This window comes from Panthera tigris (assembly GCF_018350195.1).
Source record: "Panthera tigris isolate Pti1 chromosome X unlocalized genomic scaffold, P.tigris_Pti1_mat1.1 chrX_random_Un_scaffold_119, whole genome shotgun sequence".
NCBI classification, from domain to species: domain Eukaryota; kingdom Metazoa; phylum Chordata; class Mammalia; order Carnivora; family Felidae; genus Panthera; species Panthera tigris.
The window spans coordinates 1-19714 of record NW_024962181.1 but is presented as its reverse complement, the minus strand read 5'-3'; the positions used below and the strand labels follow the sequence as shown (position 1 = coordinate 19714).

The window sequence follows — 19714 nt, the reverse complement described above, 5'->3', positions numbered from 1 at the left end:
GCTAAGCAGTAGGCAGGGCATGCCCACGGCCAGCCTCCTGGTGCTGGTCTTGGGGGTGGTCCTCCTGGAGAACAACTGTGCCCCTGAGGAGGAGGTGTGGAACGTGCGGGCTACCAACTGAGACCTACTCTGATGACAACGTGACCTAGGGGCAAGAAATCAGGACGCGTTATCAGGGCATACGTGAGTAGCACCAACTAACCAGCAGGATCAGTTGGAAGAGACCAAAGTGGGAAGTGTGTGGCCACCATGAATAAAAGGGGAGCTAACAACTGAAAACCAACTCTGAGGACAACGTGACTTGGGGGCAAGAAAACAGGACTTTCTTTTGGGGCTTATCTGAGCAGGACCAACTAACCAGATGGAACAGTTGGAAAAGACCAAAGCAGAAAGTGGGTGGGGGGGGCTACCAACTGGGATCCTACTCTGAGGACCACTTGATCTAGAGGACAAGAAAACAGGACTCTTTGCTCGGGCCTCAATGCACAGGACCAACTAACCAGCAGGAATATTTGGTGGAGACCAAAGATGGGAGTGTGTGCTGGGGAGGGGTGGCTGGAGTAAAACGGGGGCTACCAACTGGAACCCTACTCTGAGGACCACTTGACCTGGGGGAAAGATAAAAGGACTCATTGTTGTGGCCTATTTGAAGAGGACCAACTAACCGGCAGGAGCAGGTGGAAGAGACCGAGGCGGAACTTTGTTGGGGGTAGGAATAAACGGGGGGCTACCAACTGAGAAACTACTCTGAGGGCAACTTGAACTGGGGGCAAGAGAACAGGACTCTTTGTTGGGGCCTATCTGAGCAGGAACACCTAATCAGCAGGACCAGTAGGAAGAGACCAAAGCAGGAACTGTGCGGGGGGCAGCAGGAATAAAAGGGGGGCAACCACCTGAAACCATTCTCTGAGTAGAACTTAACCTGGGGGCAAGAAAAAAGGACTCTTTGTTGGGGCCTATCTGTGCCGGAGCAACTAACCAGCATTAACATTTTGAAGAGACCAATGCAGGAAGTGGGGGAAACGAATAAAAGGGAAGGCAACCATCTGAGACCCTATCCTGAACACAATTTGACCCGGTGGCAAGAAACCAGGACTACTGGTGCGTGTCTATCTGAGCAGGACCAACTAAGAAGTAGGGACAGTTGGAGGAGACCACAGCGGGAAGAGGGGGAAGGGAACAAAGGGGGACTAAACACTGAAACCCTACTTTGAAGACACCTTGACCTGGGGCAAGAAAATAGGACTCTTTCTTGGGGGCTATCTGAGCCGGACCATCTAAGCAAAAGGAACAGTTGGAAGAGACCAAAGCAGCAAGTGGAAGCAATAAAGGGGGCCTACCAACTGAGACCCTACTCTGAGGACACCTTGACCTGGGGGCAAGTCAACAGGACTCTTTGCTGGGGCCTATCTGAGCAGGACCAACTAACCAGCAGGAACAGTTGCAAGAGACCAAAGCGGGAAGTGGGGAGGGGCAGGAATAAAAGGGGTGCTACCAAGTGAGACACTACTCTGAGGACAATTTGACATAGGGGGCAGGAAAACAGGACTCTTGGTGGTGCCTATCTGAGCAGAACCAACTCATCAGGAACATTTGGAGGAGACCAAAGCAGGAAGTGAGTGTGTGTGTGTGTGTGTGTGTGTGTGTGTGTGTGTTGGGGGGTGGCAGGAATGAAAGTGGGGCTACAAACTGAAAACCAACTCTGAGGACAAATTGACCTGGGGGAAGAAAATCAGTCTTTGTCGGGGCTTATCAGAGCAGGTCCACTTAACCAGAAGGAACTGTTGGAAGAGATCAAAGTGGGAATTGGGGGAGGACAAGAATAAAAGGAGGGTACAAACTCAGACACTACTCTGAGCATAACTTGACCTAGGGGGCATGAAAACATAACTCTTTGTTTGCCCTATCTGAGCAGGAACAATGAACCGGCAGGGACATTTGGAAGAGACCAAAGTGGGAAGTGAGGAGGCAGGAATAAAAGAGGGGTACCCTCTGAAACCCTACTCTGAGGACTCCTTGACCAGGGAGCAAGAATATAGGACTTTTTGTTGGGGCCTATCTGAGCAGAACCAACTAACAAGCAGGAATACTTGGAAAAGACCAAAGCAAAATGTGTGGGGTGAGGCTGCGAGTATAAAGGGGGCGTACCAACTGAGACCCTACCTTGGGGACAGCTTCATCTAGGCAGCAAGAAAATAGGACTTTTCGTTGGGGCCTAAGCAGAGCAAGGATCCAGCAGGGACATTTGGAGCAGACATAAGCGGGAAGTTGGGATGTGCAGGAATAAAGGCAGGGCTACTGCCTGCAACTCTACTCTGAGGACAACTTGACTTGGGGGCAAAAAAACAGGACTCTGTGTTGGGGCCTATCTGAGCAGGATGTACTCATCAGCAGGAACAATTGGACGAGACCAAAGCAGGAAGTGTGGGGCGGGGGGCAGGAATGGGTGGGGGGGCTACCAACTGAGACCCTACTCTGAGGGCAACTTAACCTAGGGGGCAAGAAAACAGGACTCTGTGTTGGGACATAGGTGAGCAGGACCAACTAACTAGAAGGAACAGTTAGAAGAGACCAAATAGGGAAGTGTGTGGGGGGTGGGAATAAAAGGGGAGCAACCAACTGAGACCCGACTCTGAGGACAACTTGACTCAGGAGGCAAGGAAACAGGACTCTTTGTTGGGGGCCTACCTGACCAGGAACAACTAACCAACAGGAGCAGTTGGAAGAGACCAAAGCGAGAAGTGAGGGAGGGGCAGGAATAAAAGGGGGACTACCAACTGAGAACTTACTCTGAGGACAACTTGTCCTGGGGCAAGAAAACAGGACTCTTGGTTGGGGCCTATCTAAGCAGGACCAGCTAACCAGCAGGAACAGTTGGAAGAGAGCAAGCGGGAAGTGGGGGTGGGGCAGTTATAACAGGGGGGCTAAAAGCTGAGACCCGACTCTGAGGACAACTTGACCTATGGGACAAGAAATCAGGACTCTAAGTTGGGGCCTATGTGAGCAGGACCACCTAAGCAGCAGGACCATTTGGAAGAGACCCATGCAGGAAATGTGGGGGGTGCGGGAATAAAAGTAGGGCTACCAACTGAGACCCTACTCTGAGGACAACTCGACCTAGGGAGTAAGAAAACAGGACTCTTCTTTGGGGCCTATCTGAGCAGGACCAACTAAGCAGCAGGAACTGTTGGAAGAGACCAAAGCAGGAAGTAGGGGGCGCGGGAATAAAAGGGGGCTAACAACTAAGACCTTACTCTGGGGACAACTTGACCTAGGGGGCAAGTAAAGAGGACTCTTTGTTGGGCCCTATCTGAGCAAGACCAAGTAACCAGCAGGAATAGTTGGAAGAGATCAAAGTGGGAAGTGGGGGAGAGAGAATAAAAGGGGGGCTACAAACTGAAACACTACTCTGAGGACATCTTGATCTGGAAAAACAGATCTTGATCAAGAAAACAGGACTCTTTGTTGGGACTGTCTGAGGAGGGCCAGCTCACCAGTAGGAACAGTTGTTAGACAGCCAAGCAGAACATGTGCAGAAGGGTTAGGAATAAAAGGGGAGGCTACCAACTGAGACCATGCTCTGAGGACAACTAGACCTAGGGGGCAAGGAAACAGGACTCTTTGCTGTGGCCTATCTAACAAGGCCCAACTAATCAGCAGGAACAGTTGGAGAAGACAGAAGCTTGAAGCAGGGTGGCAGCGTTAAAGTGGGGCTACCAACTAAGGCCCTACTCTGAGGACCATGTAACCTGGGGCCAAGAAAACAGGGCTCTTTGTTGGGGCCTATCTGAGCAGGACCAACTCACTAACAGGAACAGTTGGAAGAGGCCAAAGTGTGAATTGCAGGGGCAGGAATAAAAGGGGGGCCACCGACTGAGACCCTACTCTGAAGACAACTTGATATAGGGGACAAGAAAACAGGACTATTGGTTCCGGCCTATCTGAGTAGGACCAACTAACTAACAGGAACAGCTGGAAGAGACCAAAGAAGGATTGGGGGGCAGGAAAAAAGGGAGGCTGCCAACTGAGAACCTGTTCTTCAGACAAGTTGACATTGGGGGCAAGAAACAGGGCTCTTTGTTGGGACCTACCTGAGCAGGACCAACTAACCAGCAGGACCAGCTGGAAGAGACCAAAGCGGGAAGCGTGGGGGGAGAAAACAATAGCGGGGGGGAGCCACAAACTGAAACCCTACTCGGAGGGGAACTTGACCTGGGGCAAGAAGAAAACAGGACTCTTTTGGGGGGCCTATCTGAGCAGGAGTAACCAACCAGCAGGAAAAACTGGATTAGACCAAAGGAGGAAGCGGGGGCGGGGGGGGGGCAGGAATAAATGGGGAAGCTACAAACTGAGACCCTACTCTGCAGAAAACTTGACCTAGAGGGCAAGAAAATAGGACATTTTCTTGGGGCCTATCTGAAGACAACCAACTAACCAGCAGATACAGTTGGAACATACCAAAGCAGGCAGAGGGGGGAGGCAGGAATAGAAGGGGTACAACCAACTGAGACCATACTCTGAGGATAACTTCACCTAGGGGTCTTGAGAAATGGACTCTTTGTTGCGGCCCATCTGAGAAGAACCAACTAACTAGCAGATACAGTTGGAACAGACCAATGCGGCAAGTGTTTGGTGGAAGCAATAAAAGGGGGTCTGCCAACTGAGGTCCTACTGTGAGATCAACTTGACCTAGTGGGAAAAAAACAGGACTCTTTTTTGGGCCTATGTGAGCAGGACCAACTAACCAGCAGGAACAGTTGGAAGAGACCAAAGCTGGAAGTGTGTGAGGGGGTGCAGGAATAAAAAGGGGCTACCAGCTGAAACCCTACTCTGAGGACAAACTGACATGGGGGCAAGAAAACAAGACTCTTTGTTGGAGTCTATCTGAACAGGACCAACTAACCAGCAGGAACCTTTGGAGCAGATCAAAGCTGGAAGTGAGGGGAGGCATCAATAAAGTGGGGCTACCAACTGAGACCCTACTCTGAGGACCATTTGACCTGGAGCAAGAAAACAGAACTCTTTGTTGGGGCTTATCTGACCAGGAACAACTAACCGGCAGGAGCAGTTGGAAGAGACCAGGAAGTGGGGAGGGCAGGTATAGAAGAGGGCCTACCAACTGAGACCCTGCTCTGAGGATAACTTGATGTGGGGGCATGAAAACAGGACTCTTTGTTGGGGCCTATCTTAGCAGGACCAATGAACCAATAGTAGCAGTTGTGAGAGACCAAAGCAGCATGTGGGGAGGCAGGAGAAAAAGGGAGGCAACCAACTGAGACCCTACTCTGAGGACAAATTGACCTAGGGGGCAAGAAAACAGGACTCTTGTTTCGGGCCTACATGAGCAGGACCAACTCACCAGCAGGAACCATTACGAGAGAAGAAATGAGGAAGTGTGTGTAAGGGGGTGGCAGGAATAAAAAGGGGGCTACCGACAGAAACCCTACTTTGAGGACAACGTGACATAAGGACATGAAAATAGGACTGATTGTTGTGGCCTACCTGAGTAGGACCAACTAACCAGCAAGAACTGTTGGCCCAGGAATAAAGGGGGGGGGGCTAACAACTAAGACTTTACTCTGGGGACAACTTGACCTAGGGGGCAAGTAAAGAGGACTCTTTGTTGGGCCCTATCTGAGCAAGACCAACTAACCAGCAGGAATAGGTGGAAGAGACCAAAGCGGGAAGTGGGGGAGAGAGAATAAAAGGGGGGCTACAAACTGAAACGCTACTCTGAAGACAACTTGACATGGGGGTAAGAAAACGGGACTCTTTGTTGGGACTATCTGAGGAGGGCCAGCTCACCAGTAGGAACAGTTGTTAGACAGCTAAGCAGAAAGTGTGCAGAGGGGGTAGGAATAAAAGGGGGCCTACAAACTGAGACCCTACTCTGAGGACAACTTGACCTAGGGGGCAAGGAAACCGGACTCTTTGCTGCAGCCTATCTAACAAGGCCCAACTAATCAGCAGGAACAGTTGGAGAAGACAAGAGCTTGAAGCGGGGTGGCAGCATTAAAGTGGGGCTACCAACTAAGGCCCTACTCTGAGGACCATGTAACCTGGGGCCAAGAAAACAGGACTCTTTGTTGGGGCCTATCTGAGCAGGACCAAGTTACCAAAGTAGTTGGAAGAGACCAAAGGGGGAAGTGTGTGGGGGCAGGAATAAAAGGGGGACTACCAACGGAAACACACCTCTGAGGAAAACATGCCCTGGGGGCAAGGAAACAGGAATTTGGGGGGGGGGGTCTGAGTAGGACCAACTAACTAGAGGGAACAGTTGGAAGGGACCAAAGCAGGAATTGTGTGGGTGAGGCAGCAGGAATAAAAGTGGGGCTGCCAACTGAAACCCTACTTTGAGGACAAATTGACCAGGGGGCAAGAAAATAGGAGTCTTTATTGGGGTCTACCTGAGCAGGACCAAGTAAGCATCAGGAACTGTTGGAAGAGACCAAAGCAGGAAGTAGGGGGTGCAGGAATAATAGGGGACGCCAACAACTAAGGCCTTACTCTGGGGACAATTTGACCTAGGGGGCAAGTAATTAGGACTCTTTGTTGGGCCCTATCTGAGCAGGACCAACTAAGCAGCAGGGATAGGTGGAAGGGACGGAAGCGGGAAGTGTGGGAGAGGGAATAAAAGAGGGCCTACCAACTGAAACCGTACTCCGAGGACAACTTGACTTGGGGGCAAGAAACTAGGACACTTTGTAGGGACTATCTGAGGAGGACCAACTCACCAGTAGGAACAGGTGTTAGACAGCTAAGCAGAAAGTGTGCGGAGGGGGTAGGAATAAAAAGGGGGCTACCTACTGATATACTTCTCTGAAGACAATGTGACCTAGGGGGCAAGAAAACAGGGCTCTTTCCTGGGGCCTATCTTAGAAGGATCAACTAACCAGCATGAGCAGTTGAAGAGACCACCTAGGGAAGTGTTAGGTGGAGAAGGAATAAAACTGGGGCACCCAAAGGAAACCCTACACTGAGGGAAACTGGGCCTCGGGGGCAAGAAAAGAGGACTCTTTCCTGGGGCCCATCTGAGTAGGACCAACGAACCATCAGGAATAGTTGTAAGAGACCAAAGCAGAAAGTGGGAGGAGGCAGAAATAAAAGGGGGGCTATCATCTGAGACCCTACTCTGAGGACAACTTGACTTAGGGGACAAGAAAATAGGACTCTTTGATGGGGCCTACCTGAGCAGGACCAACTAAGCAGCAGGAACTGTTGGAAGAGACCAAAGCGGGAATTGGGTGGGGTAGGAATAAAGGGGGGCTAACAACTGAGACCCTACTCTGGGGACAGCTTGACCTAGGGAGCAATAAAACAAACAATACTCTTGGTGGGACCTATGTGAGCAGGACCAACTAACTCGCAGTAACAGTTGGAAGAGACCAAACCTGGAAGAGTGCTGGGGTCAGGAAAAAAAGTGGGGCTAACAGTTGAAACCCAACTCTGGACAATCTGAGCTGGTGGCAAGAAAATGACTCTTTGTTGGGGCCTATCTGAGCAGGACCAACTAACCAGGAGGAACAGTAGGAAGAGTCGAAAGCAGGAAGTGTGTGTGTGTGGTGGGGGGAGAAGCAGGAATAAAAGGGGGTACCAACTGAAACCCTAGTCTGAGGACAACTTGACCTGGAGGCAAGAAAACAGGACTCTTTGTTGAGGGCCATATAAGCAGGACCAAGTAACCAGCAGGAACAGATGGAAGAGACCAAAGCGGAAAGTATGTGGGGGGCTGGAAGAAAAGGGGTACTACCGACTGAGCCCCAACTCAGAGGACAACTTGTCCTGGGCGCAAAAAAAACAGGATTTTTTGTTGGGGCCTATCTGAGCAAGACCAACTAACAAGCAGGAACATTTGGAAGAGACCCAAGCAGAAAGTGTGTGTGTGGGTGGGGGGCAGAAATCAAAGAGGAGGCTACCAACTAGGACCCTCCTCTGGTGACAACTTGATCTAGGCCGCAGGAAAATAGGACTTTTTGTTGAGGCCTATCTAGGTAGAACAAGTAACCAGCAGGAACAGTTGGAAGAGACCAAACCAGAAAGTGTGGGCGGGCAGGAATAAAAGGGGAGGCTACCATCTGAGACCCTACCCTGGGGACAACTTGACCTAGGGAGCAAAACAAAACAAAACAAAACAAAACAAAACAGGAATCTTGGTGGGGCCTCTCTGAGCAAGACCAACTAACCAGCAGGAACAGTTGAAACAGATCAAAGAGGGAAGTATGTGGGGAACAGGAATAATGGGGGGGGGATACAAACTGAAACTCAACTCTGAGGACAACTTGAACTCGGGGCAAGAAAACAGGAGTATTGTTGGGGCCTGAGAAGGAACATCTAACGAGTAGGAACAGTTGAAAGACACCAAATCAGGACGTGTGTGTCGGGGGGTGGCAGTAGTAAAAGGGGGACTTCCCAACTGAAATCATACTCTGAGGACAACTTGATTTGAGGGCAGGAAAACAGCACTTTTTGTTGGGGCCTATCTAAGCAGGACAAACTATCCACCCGGAACAGTTGGAAGAGACCAAAGCAGGAAGTGGGGGGGGGCAGGAGTAAAGCGGGGGGGGGGGCACGAAAGTAAGACCCTACTCTGGGGAAAACCTGACCTAGGGGGCAAGAAAACAAGACTCTTTCTTTGGGCGTATCTGAGCAGGACCAAGTAACCACAAGGAGAATTTTGGAAGAAACCAAGGAGGGAATTGTGTGTGGTGCATGAATAAAAGGGGTGCTACCACCTTAAACCCAACTCTGAGGACAACTTACTTTGGGGCAAGAAAACATGACTTATTCTTGGGGCCTATCTGAGCAGGACCAACTAAACAGCAGGAAGTGTTGGGAGAGAACAAAGCAGGAATGGGGGGAGCAGGAATACAAAGGGAGGCTACAAATGAGAACCTACTCTGGGGACAACATGACCTAGGGGAGAGAAAATAGGACTCTTTGTTGGGCCCTACATGAGCAGGACAAACTTACCAACAGGAGTGGTTGGACGAGACCAAGGAGGGAAGCGTGTGGGGTGCAGGAAACAAGGTGGGCTACGAACTTAAACCCAACTCTGAGGACAATTTACCTGGGGGCAAGAAAACATGACTTATTCTTTGGGCCTATCTGAGCAGGACCAACTAACCAGCAGGAACAGTTGGAAGAGATCAAAGCAGGAATTGGAGGGGGGCAGGAATGAAAAGGACGCTACAAATGAGACCCTACTCTGGGGACAACTTGACCCAGGGGACAAGAAAATAGGACCCTTTGTTGGGGCCTATCTGAGTAGGACCAACTAACTAGCAGAACAGGTTGGAAGAGACCAAAAACGGAATTGTGTGGGGTGCAGGAATAAAAGGGGGCCTGAGACCCTACCCTGAGGACCACTTGACACAGGGGGCATGAAAACAGGACTTTTTGTTGGGGCCTTTCTGAGCAGTACCAAGTAACCAGCAGGAAATTTTGGAAGAGACCAAGGCAGTAAGTATGGGGGGGGAGGGCAGGTAGGAATAAATGGGGGCTACCAAGTAAGACTAGGCCAAGTCCTGTAGGGATTGCCATCTTCTGACAGGTACCGACCCCAAGGGTCCATCTGACCCAGGCAGCCTTGGGGGCAGCCCAAGCCAGGACTAACCAGGGCCTGGCTCTTGACCAAATCTGAGAGACCAGCAACTGGTCTCCCCCATCCCTGGAGTGGGAGTAGACCTCGGATCATGGTTTCTCTTCCCATCCAGGGCCTGGTCCCATGAAACAATGTTCCTGGCTGCAGACAGGAGCCCTTCCTGGGAACTCAAACCAGATGTTTGCATATTCTTTTGGAAAAGAGAGAAGCTGGGGGCCCTGTGCCCATCCCCTCCCCCACACTTGGCCAGTGCTGCCTTGCCAGATCAGCTGTGAGCCACCTTTGTGACATCACATGACAAATAAAGAGGCGATGACTTAGGTAGCTGGTTGCCTCACTACGAGATTCTAGAATTTTGTGGACGGTATATATTGGGCATCCCCATACTGACCGAAGGCATTTGCGACTTGAGAGGTCAGTGAGACATTCTCATGGCAAAAGTGCTCCTGGTCTAGACTAGCTCCATGGCTAGTCAGAGTGCTAAGGAGATACCCAAAGGGAAGCTGGCCCCATCTGATGATGGAGAGCCAGCACCAGAATTACCATCTAGTTCATCCCAGGATCCAAATTTGGATTCCGGGGAGATTTTGGTGATGAATAGGGACCAAGCAGTGATCCAAGATCCAGGCCCCCAAGACAACCCACAACCACAGGCCCCAAACCAAGGTGCCGCCAACGTGGGAGAAAACAACAGTATTCTTGGGCTCTCCTTCCCAAGAAAGCTTTGGATGATCCTGGAGGACAACACCTTCACGTCGGTGCGCTGGAACGATGCCGGGGACACCGTGATCATCGACGAAGACCTTTTCCAGAGGGAGGTTCTTCACCGCAGAGGCGCGGAGAGAATCTTTGAAACTGACAGCTTGAAGACTTTCATCCGCCTGCTGAACCTGTACGGCTTCAGCAAAATACGCGCAACCGACCCTTGGGGGAATCAGTCCCCAGGGAATAAGAGAATGCTGGTAAGTAGAAAGTCCGTGGTTTCCCATGTTTTCTGTCTTTTCAGCACCTTCCTAGTAGACCCCAGATGAATGATCTACTGAAAGGGTTTAATTTCCGAGGACAACTTTCTTTCTCGAGAGACATTATGGAGAGATGAGAAAGTCTAGGCTTTCCTATTAACCTACAACCCCCTTAGATGGAGTGTGCATGTATGACTAAACATTCAGAGGCCAGGTAACGTCAAATAGGTATGTGAATCCCTTCAACTGGGCTTTATGTGTCTTTATTCAGTGAGTTTAGTTAGGTCCCAGGGCATAGTGAGCCTTGTAGACAACTTAAAAGGATCTTTTCTCCATAGTAGAACCAGACCATTATGACTGCTGTGGGAGGGGCCAGAGGCAGGGAGCGGTGGTGGGGGGATCCAGGGGCGGGGAGTGGGGGGGGTAAGGGGGGAGGGGGAATGGGAGGAGGAGGCGGAGGGGGGGAGAAGAAGAGGAAGGAGAGAGGTGGAAGGGGATTGTGGGGGGAAGAGAAGGGAGAGGGAGGCAAGGGGGAGGATGGGGGAGAAGGGGAGGAGGAACGGGGAGGGAGAGGGAGAAGAGGGAAAGGAGGTGGCAGTCTCGGTGGCAGCAGACACAAATCTTCCCTCCCAGAATGACTAAAATGATGAATCTCGCATCTCGTTTCAGATTTACCGCAACGCCAACTTTCAGAGAGACAAGCCTTTCCTGCTCGGGAACATTCAGAGGAAAAGTGACCTGAGAGTCACCACCACCTGGCTAGGCACCAGTGCACCAACTCCAAAGAGAAAGAAGCCGGTGGCAGCAACAAGACAGTCCCCACGAATCCATCACGAGGAACCCGCCAACGACGACGAGACGGTCCCCGGCGCAGCCCCAAACGCTCAGGGTCCCAGCGGCAGCCAGTCCTTCGCCTTCTCTGGCATTTGGTCTCTGAGCAGCGCAGCCGGGTACGCCATGGCAACTCATGGCCCGAGTGAGCCAGGTGGCCTGAGTGGGGAGGGCACCTCCAGGAACATGATGTTTGCGCCCCTGGCTACTGCCAGAAGGGATGACACAGGGGAACTGCCCATCAGCCCCCCAGTTTACCCCGACTATGGTACGGTGATGTCTCTGTATAACACCTGTTATTCCATCCTGCTGGCGGCCCTGTCAGTCATGTCCCCAAACGAGGCCCCCAGTGAGAACGAGGAGCAGGAGGGCTCCTCAGATTACAAGTGTGCCCTCTGTGAACATTTCAAGGAAAATCCGGGTCCCTAGGCTCACAGGCCACTGACGACAGCTAAAAACTCACCACTGTAACCGTCAATCTATTTTTGGCTTTAATGGAAACAAACACAACTCCGCGGGAGTAAATAAACAGTCTGACTAGAACCGCGAATCTGTGTTCTTTCTCACGTATGATGCTACACACACCTTATGCGATAAGCCCGGGGAGGCTGGGAATCCTGGCCTGAGACAGGTTCTGGCCCCCTACTGTCCTCTGTCCTTCGAAGCGGCAGCGTTTTTGCAGCCTCGGCCAAGGACCTGGCTAGGGAGCATGGAGGAGGCAAGCCCAGGAAGATCTGGTCCCCTGAGCCTCGCCTGCGGGTCAGGAGACAGAACCGCCTCACTCCTGACCTTGGGGGTGTCACCTCGTATCATTCGTGTGTTTGAAACAGGAGGGCTTTTCCTCACGGGTGCCCCTGTGATGCCGGGAAGTTTCTGATCAGCAGCTGAGCGCTTCTAGCCCAAGAGCCAGGGGCCTGCCAAAGAGGCCCACCTAAAAGCAGGGCCACCCCATCTGCCAAGGGACGTGGGGCCACTTTCTTGTTGCTCAGAAGAGACGGGCCATTCTAGTCAATGCCTGGGGGTGGGGGTGGGGGAGGGACAGCCCATCTTCCCCATCGGTAAGGACCACCAGAAACTTTGCTAAGAAAGCACACAACGACAACAAAAGATTTCCCACAGAATACACAACACGACTTAATCATTTTCCCATCGGTGCTGTATTTAGGATCCTTCCTTTGGCCATGAAGTAGCTAGCTGTGGGATGTGTCGAACACGCATACTTCATGGGCCAAGGGACGCTTTGACAACAGAGTAAGAGTCGTTTGTAAGAACAGACGGATGCTGTGTCTCAGTCTGATGCTGTCGTCATGGTGAACGGGGGCACCGTGGCTGGCCACCCCTGCACACCCCTTTAGCGCCCGCTCCCAGCCTTCCCACAAGGTCCCCTGGATGCTGTTCAAACGTCCTATGAGTTCTGAGCAGAACAACGAGAGGAGGAAACACGAACTGGTCGTCTTCAGACCTATGTCTTTGTACGACCCGGAAATCAGAAGGACTCAAGTAGTGGCGGCACCAAGACATTTACTGGCCGCTTCCCCTTTATCCCGAACGTCGAAGTCCTGGAGACTGCCGGCGAGCCCAGATAGGCATCTCACGAGGAAAGTCCCGCTGCCCTGTCCCCTGCATCTGAGTGGAGAGACCTGTTTCCACGAACAGCACACAGTGGCAGGGCCGATTCAGACTGAACCGGGCTTGTAGGTCTGCGGCATGACGGTCAGTGGATGGGTCACGATTTAGCCGGTTTCTCGGTAACCTTCCGCACTCGCCAGGCGTCCTGCCCCAAGGGCATCAGGTGCTCTGGGATGTCTACCTGGAAGATATCCTTTCCGCCTTTCCTGGGTATGGGCTCCAGTAACCACCTGGGGTTTGAAAGCACGGTGAGGTACTTCTGCTTCAGGCTGGTCAGCACAGCTTGATTCTCCAGCGCCACAACCTCATCAGGGGCTAAGTCCTCTGGGCACTGTACAGTTTCCCCAATGTCAACAAGCCCTGAGCACAAAGAGAAGCACACGATGGTTTTTCCTTCCAGAAACCAAGGCCCGCCTGTTGGAGAACATGATTATTCAAAGTTACAACCACCAGAGACCAAGAGGGTCTCCCCAAGGGGACACCGGGTACACTGGGCCCCTCGGACTGAGCATACCCGACACGCCAAAGTCTGCTTCAGGCGTTCTGGGTGAGGCCGAGGGAGGGAGCGAAACGGAGCGGAGGGCCTCGTCCTCAATGACCACCCCCAAATAATGGGCTGGCCCCAGCCAGAGAGCTTAGGGCAACAGGCAGAGGTCAGACCAGAAGGGCCCCAGATGCTGGGCGGAACAGGCACTCAGGTCCCCGAGCACTTCAGCAGGTGGCAGGTGCTCGTGTGGGACCTCCCCCACCGAGGGCTTAGGGGACTCACCCAGGATGCAGGGACAGTGGGGGTGGGGCATCGCACAGGAAGCCCGGCAACAGCCCGGGGTCTGGAGTCTGCCCGACCCACTGTGTGCACCGTGCTGCCTCCACGGTCTCTGTCGCACGCACACACGCGGGCACACGTGCGCAACCGTGAGCGAAGGTCACATGCACACTTGGAACCTGTCCCTGTCTCTCAGGTCAGAACCGGGCACTGAGGCCCAGAGCGGAAGCAGGGTTCACCTGAAGTCGTGGGACCTCAGCAACTCCCCCCATCCCCAGTCCCAGGGCCCCCTGCTGCCCCGCCGAAGGTGTGCTGCTTAAAGAAAACACGGCCCCCACACCAAGCAGCTCACACAAGGGAACAAGGCACAAAACTCCTGAGCAAGGTCCTGGGGAGTAGCCCTTGGGGGTGTCTCAGCAGCATGCGGCTTCTCATCACTTGCCAGCGATCACGCCACGGCCATACTTTTCCCTTCCAGAAGCAAGGCCTGAATCTGAGCAGGGGTCATTCCAAGCCTCTCCGCCAGCAGCTCCCTCCATGCGGTGTCTTCCCAGTCCCTGTGAGCAATGTGGATGGCGATGGTACGGTTCCGGTGGCTGCTCAGCAGAGGACGCCAACGCGTCTCCAGGGTCTTGACCCCGTTTAAGACAAAACCTGCATAAGGCTGCCGGAAGGAGAGGCAGCCGAACTTCATCTCCCCAGAGCGCCTTGGGCCTCACCAGACCTGCGGAGACACAGAACCACGAAGGTCAACAGGCATCGTGCCCAGCGCTCCAAGCTCATGACCTGGGGGCAAGACCTCTCCCCAGGGTCCCCCGGGGGTGCCCTGACACCCCACTGACCTGGACGGTGGGGGAACGGAGAGCCTTGGCTCCTCCTCCTCTGTCACTACACGGTCAGCTGACAGGCACAAAGGAAGGGACCGGCGGTCAGGATGACGTGTCCATCACATGGAGTCGTTGGGGACCTCAGAGAGGAGGGCGGGGATAGCTAGAGAAAGGCATGGCCAGGACAGCCTGTGGTCAGTTCTACATCAGAGGTCACTGAGCCCCAGGAGAGCACAGATGGCGAGGGGCCCCTCGGTTGGACGGCTCAGTGAGCTGGCTCTACCTCTCTCCCAGCACAGACAGGGACATCCTGGGCTTCGCCACCCTGGGGCTGCTGAGCGCAAACCCTTGGTATCCGACCTCAGCTCAGCGCTGGGGGCGCCCTGTGATCGCACATGGTCCTGGCAGCTGTCTCCTCCCGACCCCTTTGGGTGCCACCCTCCTCTGACCCCTTCCTGCCCCACTGCTCTCCACCATCAACAGACACCCCCCGACCCTGACCCGGGCCTAGAGAAACCAGGAACCAGAGCAGGAACAGCTGGTACCAGGGCGCACGCACCGTCTCCATGCCAGGCACTGGGGTGGGCGGTGGGCACAATCAACACATCACAGGATTCGATCCTCACATAACCCAGTAAGGCAGCGCTTCGTCACCCTGCTCTATAGCTGAGAAGGAGGCGCCGAGGGATAGAGAGACGGCCCATGATTGCAGGGGACCTGAGTGCACCTACCCCTTGTCCTTGCACCTGGACGAGGGGGTCCCTCCTCCTTGCGCACGGCAGAGCTGTGCAGTGGGAGGAGCACGAGCCTCAGCTGGGTCCTGGCACCTCAAGGAGCCCCAGTCTCCATCGGGGCCGCGAGGACCGGGGACAAGGTGCAGGGGCACCTAGCCCGGCATGTGGCACCTAACAGGACAGCCACAAACAGTGGCCGCCCCTCATCATTATCATCATCCTCATCACAGGGCCTGGGGCACTGCGCTGCACTCAGGAGCACCCCGAATCTGGATCATCTCTCCTCCCAGTTCTCGAAGGACATAAACCTGGCCTCAACCCCTCCTCTCGTTTAAGAGAACACATCTACTCTCAAAGATAAGGCCCTGGGATCACCCCTTTCCCAACCCACCGTCCTGCCGCCCTGGCACCACACCCCCTGCGTTCCCACTGTCTGGGGCTGAGCTGCGCGGCCACCTGCCCTCAGCTGTGCTCTGGGCCAAGCACAGTCCTTCACTGGAGGACCTCACTCCGTCTGCTCTTGCTCAGGCAGCCCTACTCCCCTCCCCTGTGAGTAGATGGTCTCGCTTTCAGAAAGCCACACCTGCACACCCCTCACTGCAGGGACAAAGACCCCCCCCCAACCCAGCCCCTGAGCCCGCACGTGTCTCCAGCACCTGCCAACTTGTCTAAACCTCTGCATAGCAGAGGTCCCAGGAGCAGCGGTCTACACTCACAGTCTCTACTTCTTCCCCTCGCACTGCCCGCCCTCCTCCATGAACACACCGGTTGCCGCAGGCACCAGCGACCTGCCCCGTGCCTGTCCATCTTCATGGAACTCACGGCCGGACAGCCCTGACGCGACTGACACCCCTCCTTCACTTCTCAGCCTTCCACGTTGCACCTCACTCACGGGTTGGTTCTGCTAACCACATAAGGCCCCAGCCGGCGGCAGAGAAAACCATTTCATGTAAGTGGCTCGTGTTCTCACAGCCTAGCAGACCCGTATCCAACAGGAGAAAGAGGACACCAGGCCCTCACACTGTCACACGGGAAGGATTTGGGGGCCCTATAGTCCAGTTCCCCTCAATCAAATCCTGGAAGTCCCCCCCCCGCCCCCGCCCCGGGAGGAGTGACAGGGGCAACAGGCTGAACCCCGCACAGCCGGCGGCCTCGGTGAGGTCGCGGCCCTTAAGGGCCCAGCGGGAGGCGGGGAGGGCCGGAATGACTGCGGACCGGTGCCCGTGCAAAGGTATGGTCGCGTTTCTCCGCGCACACGTACGTCGCGCGCATGTGATGGTGGCGGGAGGAGGGGACAGGGAAGGGTGTCCGCGGCCGCTCTGCGCTTGCTTCCAGACCTCTGGTCCGGGAACCCCCAGCCCAGAGGCACCGTCCCGCCGAGGGTCGAGCAGGCCGCAGCCGCACGGGCTTCCTGGCTCCCTTCGCGCGTGGCGGGTCTCCCCGCCCCCGCCCACCGCAGGCGCGCTCAGCCGATTCGGCTGCGGCCACCGGGCGGGACCGTCCGCTTCCCGTGACCCTGCGAGGCCACCAGCGCCGGGACGACCGCCTCCCACGCCCAGGCGAGGAGACGACGCGGCCCACCGAGAGAGGACAGAGCGCCCGGTCCGCGTCGTGGCTGTCCCGCCATCGCCGCGGCCCGACACCAGGGACCGCTGACAGGTGCCGGGCGCCGGCAGCCCCTCACCTGACGCACCCGCACAGACGCTGCCGCTCCTTTTTTGCGGGGCATACGCCGGCTCGTACCCACGTAGTTACGTACGCACACGGAGGTACGCAGCACGCCAGGGCGAAAGCCCGTAGGCACGCAGCCAAGCAGTTACGTGGACACGCACTTACGTACACACGCACATAGGCCCGCAGGCCCCGGTCGCTAGGAGACGTCGTTGGACTCAAGGGGCCGGGAGGCGCGCGGGACCATCAGGCTTGATAGGGAGCTGGGGCTGGCGGCTGGAGCGGAACCGGAAGGAGGATAGAAATGGGGGTGGGGCGGTGGGGGGGAAGGGGCGGGGCGAAGTCGAGTCTGGGGGTGGGGCTGTGGGCGGGGCGGCGGGAGGCCGCCGAGCTGGGGGAGGAGGTAGGTGGGGGGCGGACCTGTGGGTTAGGAGCTGGGGTAGGAGGAGCCGTGAGACAGGGCTGTGGAAGAAGCTGGCGCCAGTTGTGGGAAAGAGTTGGGGCAGGACCTAGGGCAATGAGCGGGAAGGAGCAGGACGGAGATGGGAAAGCTGCGGAGGAGTAGCTGTGGGAAGAGCAGGGTGGGCCTGGGGAGGTGTAAACTGGGGGAGTTGCAGGGGGGAGCTTGGGGTGGAGCCAAAGGGGAAGCTGGGGGACCACTGGGGAGGAGGGCAGAGCTGACAGGAGGAGCTGGAGCAGGGGCAGGATGGAGCTGGGGCAGTGGAGGCGGAGCTGGGAGAAACTGTGAGGGATGGAGTCAGAGGAGCTGGGGACCCCTGGGGGGAGGGCCCTGGGAGGAGCTGAGCGGAGTTGAGAAGCGGAGCCGGAGAGGGGCGGGGTGGAACCGGGGTGGAAAGGAGGCGGAGGCGGTTGGGTAGGCGGAGCTGTGGGCAGGAGGGGGCGGAGCTGAGAGAAAGCTGTGTTTGGTGGGGGGGGGGTTCAGGGGAGGAGCCAGGGAACCCACGGGTGTGGGGGTAGGGAGGAGCAGAGCGGAGCTGAGAAGGGGAGATGGAGAGGGGCGGGGTGGAACTGAGGAGGTTGGGAAGGTGGAGGTGGGGGTGGAGATGGGCGGAGCTGGAAGAAAGCTTGGCGGGTGGTGGAATCACAGGAGGAGTGGGGGAACCACCGGGTAGAAGGAGGTAGGGTGGAGCAGGATGGAACTACGGGGAGCAGGCGGAGGAGGAGCGGGGCGGAGCTGGCGGACGAGTGGGACGAAATTTAGGAGACGGAGGTGGAGCCATGGGAAGAGCTGGGGAAGCACAATGGATGAGCACCTGGGGAGTAGCAGGGCCGGGCTGGGGGACCCTCCAAAGGCAGAAGTGGGGGACTAGGAGGGCGTGGCTGGTGGCAAGTTAGGAGGGAGAGGTGAGGATGAGCCGGGCCGGTCTGGGGGAAAGGTCGGAGAAGTAGTAGCTAGCGCCGGGGGTGGGGAGGGTGGCACGGGGATGGGCAAAAGCTGGGAGAAGGTGGGGAGGTGACCAGCGGGGCTGGGGTTGAGTAGAACGACGTGGGCGGGGGAAGCTCGGAGCAGAAAATGGGGAGGAGTGGGGCGGGGCTTTCGAGGCTCGAAGTGGACTGGTGAGATAGCTGGGAGGGGGAACAGGGCGGGGCTGTAGAGAGGCTGGGCGGGACTGCTAGGATAGTTCGGAGGAGGAGCTGCGGAGGGGCTGGTGTGGGGAGAGTAGCAAGGTTGGAATGGTAGGGTATCTGGAAAGTGAAGCTGGGGGGAGCAGGGTGGGACTGGTGGAATAACTCGGGGGAGGAGCTGGGGTGGAGCAGGGTGTGGTACGGGAGGAGCGTGAGCGGGACTCGTGGAATAGCTGGCGGGGAGGGGCTGGGGTTGAGCAAGGCTGTACTGGTGTAGTGGCGGGGAGGAGGAGCTGGTGTGTCGCGGGGCGTGGCTGGGGTGGAGCTACGTTGGAGGAGGGCGGAGCTGGCAAGGCCGGAATGTTGGACCTTGGGGACCGCGCGGGGCTGAGCAAAGGTGTGCCAGTGGCGCAGACCAGGCAGTGCCCTTTATAAGCGTTCCGTCCGCGCCGCACTCGTAGGCAACAAAGTGGCAGCCCAGGGTCCTCAGCGACCTGAGGTGACCCTTAAAATGGACCCCGGAGAGCACGGAGGGCGGGAAGAGGGTGGTACCTGCAGGTTGAATCCCGCACCTCCGGGCTGAACGCCCAGGCACCCTGGGATGGCCAGTGGGGGCCTGAGGGACGGACTTTATATGAACGTATTTTGCAGGTGAGAAGAAAAAATTCCTACTCTGTTTCCTGCTGCCCCTCAGACCTGACATGTGCCAGACAGAGTCAACCGCCCTGTCAGAGCTGTTTCCTGCCCTCTACCTCTCAGTCAGGGACTCAACACACTCCCTGTCGCCCTGCTTTGTTCCTGGGGTTCCCTTACCCTCACCCTCCTTCCGCATTTGCTTGGTGACCAAATCCGGTGTCCCTGCCTCCCAAATGCCTGATTAGAATAGATGCTCCTCTTCTTGTCCCCACTGCTACTTCCTGAGTTCAGGTCTGAGGTCTGGGGCTTTTTACCTGAGCCCCCACACCGGCCTGGATGCCTCCTGTCTTTCTTCCTCTGTAGGGGTAACTTCAAAAACATTCAGGTCCCTCCCTGTACTTCAGAGTGGCCTGCAAGTGAGGTTTTCCTGAACACTTTTTTCAAAGCACGAGAATCTCTTTTTCCTCAGC

At 55.6% G+C, this 19714-nt stretch overlaps 2 protein-coding genes across 2 annotated transcripts; one reads left to right on the top strand and one right to left on the bottom strand.

The window, feature by feature from the left end:
- Positions 1 to 9984: 9984 nt before the first annotated feature.
- Positions 9985 to 11937, top strand: LOC102963883 (heat shock transcription factor, X-linked member 3-like). The gene is made up of 2 exons (XM_007074505.2): positions 9985 to 10563; positions 11233 to 11937. Exons 1-2 carry the CDS (start codon positions 10066 to 10068, stop codon positions 11821 to 11823), a joined length of 1089 nt encoding a protein of 362 aa, XP_007074567.1. The 5' UTR covers positions 9985 to 10065; the 3' UTR covers positions 11824 to 11937.
- Positions 11938 to 12528: 591 nt separating this feature from the next.
- On the bottom strand, positions 12529 to 17302 carry EOLA1 (endothelium and lymphocyte associated ASCH domain 1). The gene is given in 6 exon segments (XM_042977170.1): positions 12529 to 13177; positions 13180 to 13383; positions 14232 to 14258; positions 14261 to 14513; positions 14632 to 14779; positions 17035 to 17302. Coding segments are annotated over 4 exon segments (504 nt in total). The 5' UTR covers positions 14484 to 14513; positions 14632 to 14779; positions 17035 to 17302; the 3' UTR covers positions 12529 to 13127.
- Between the last annotated feature and the right edge of the window lie 2412 nt (positions 17303 to 19714).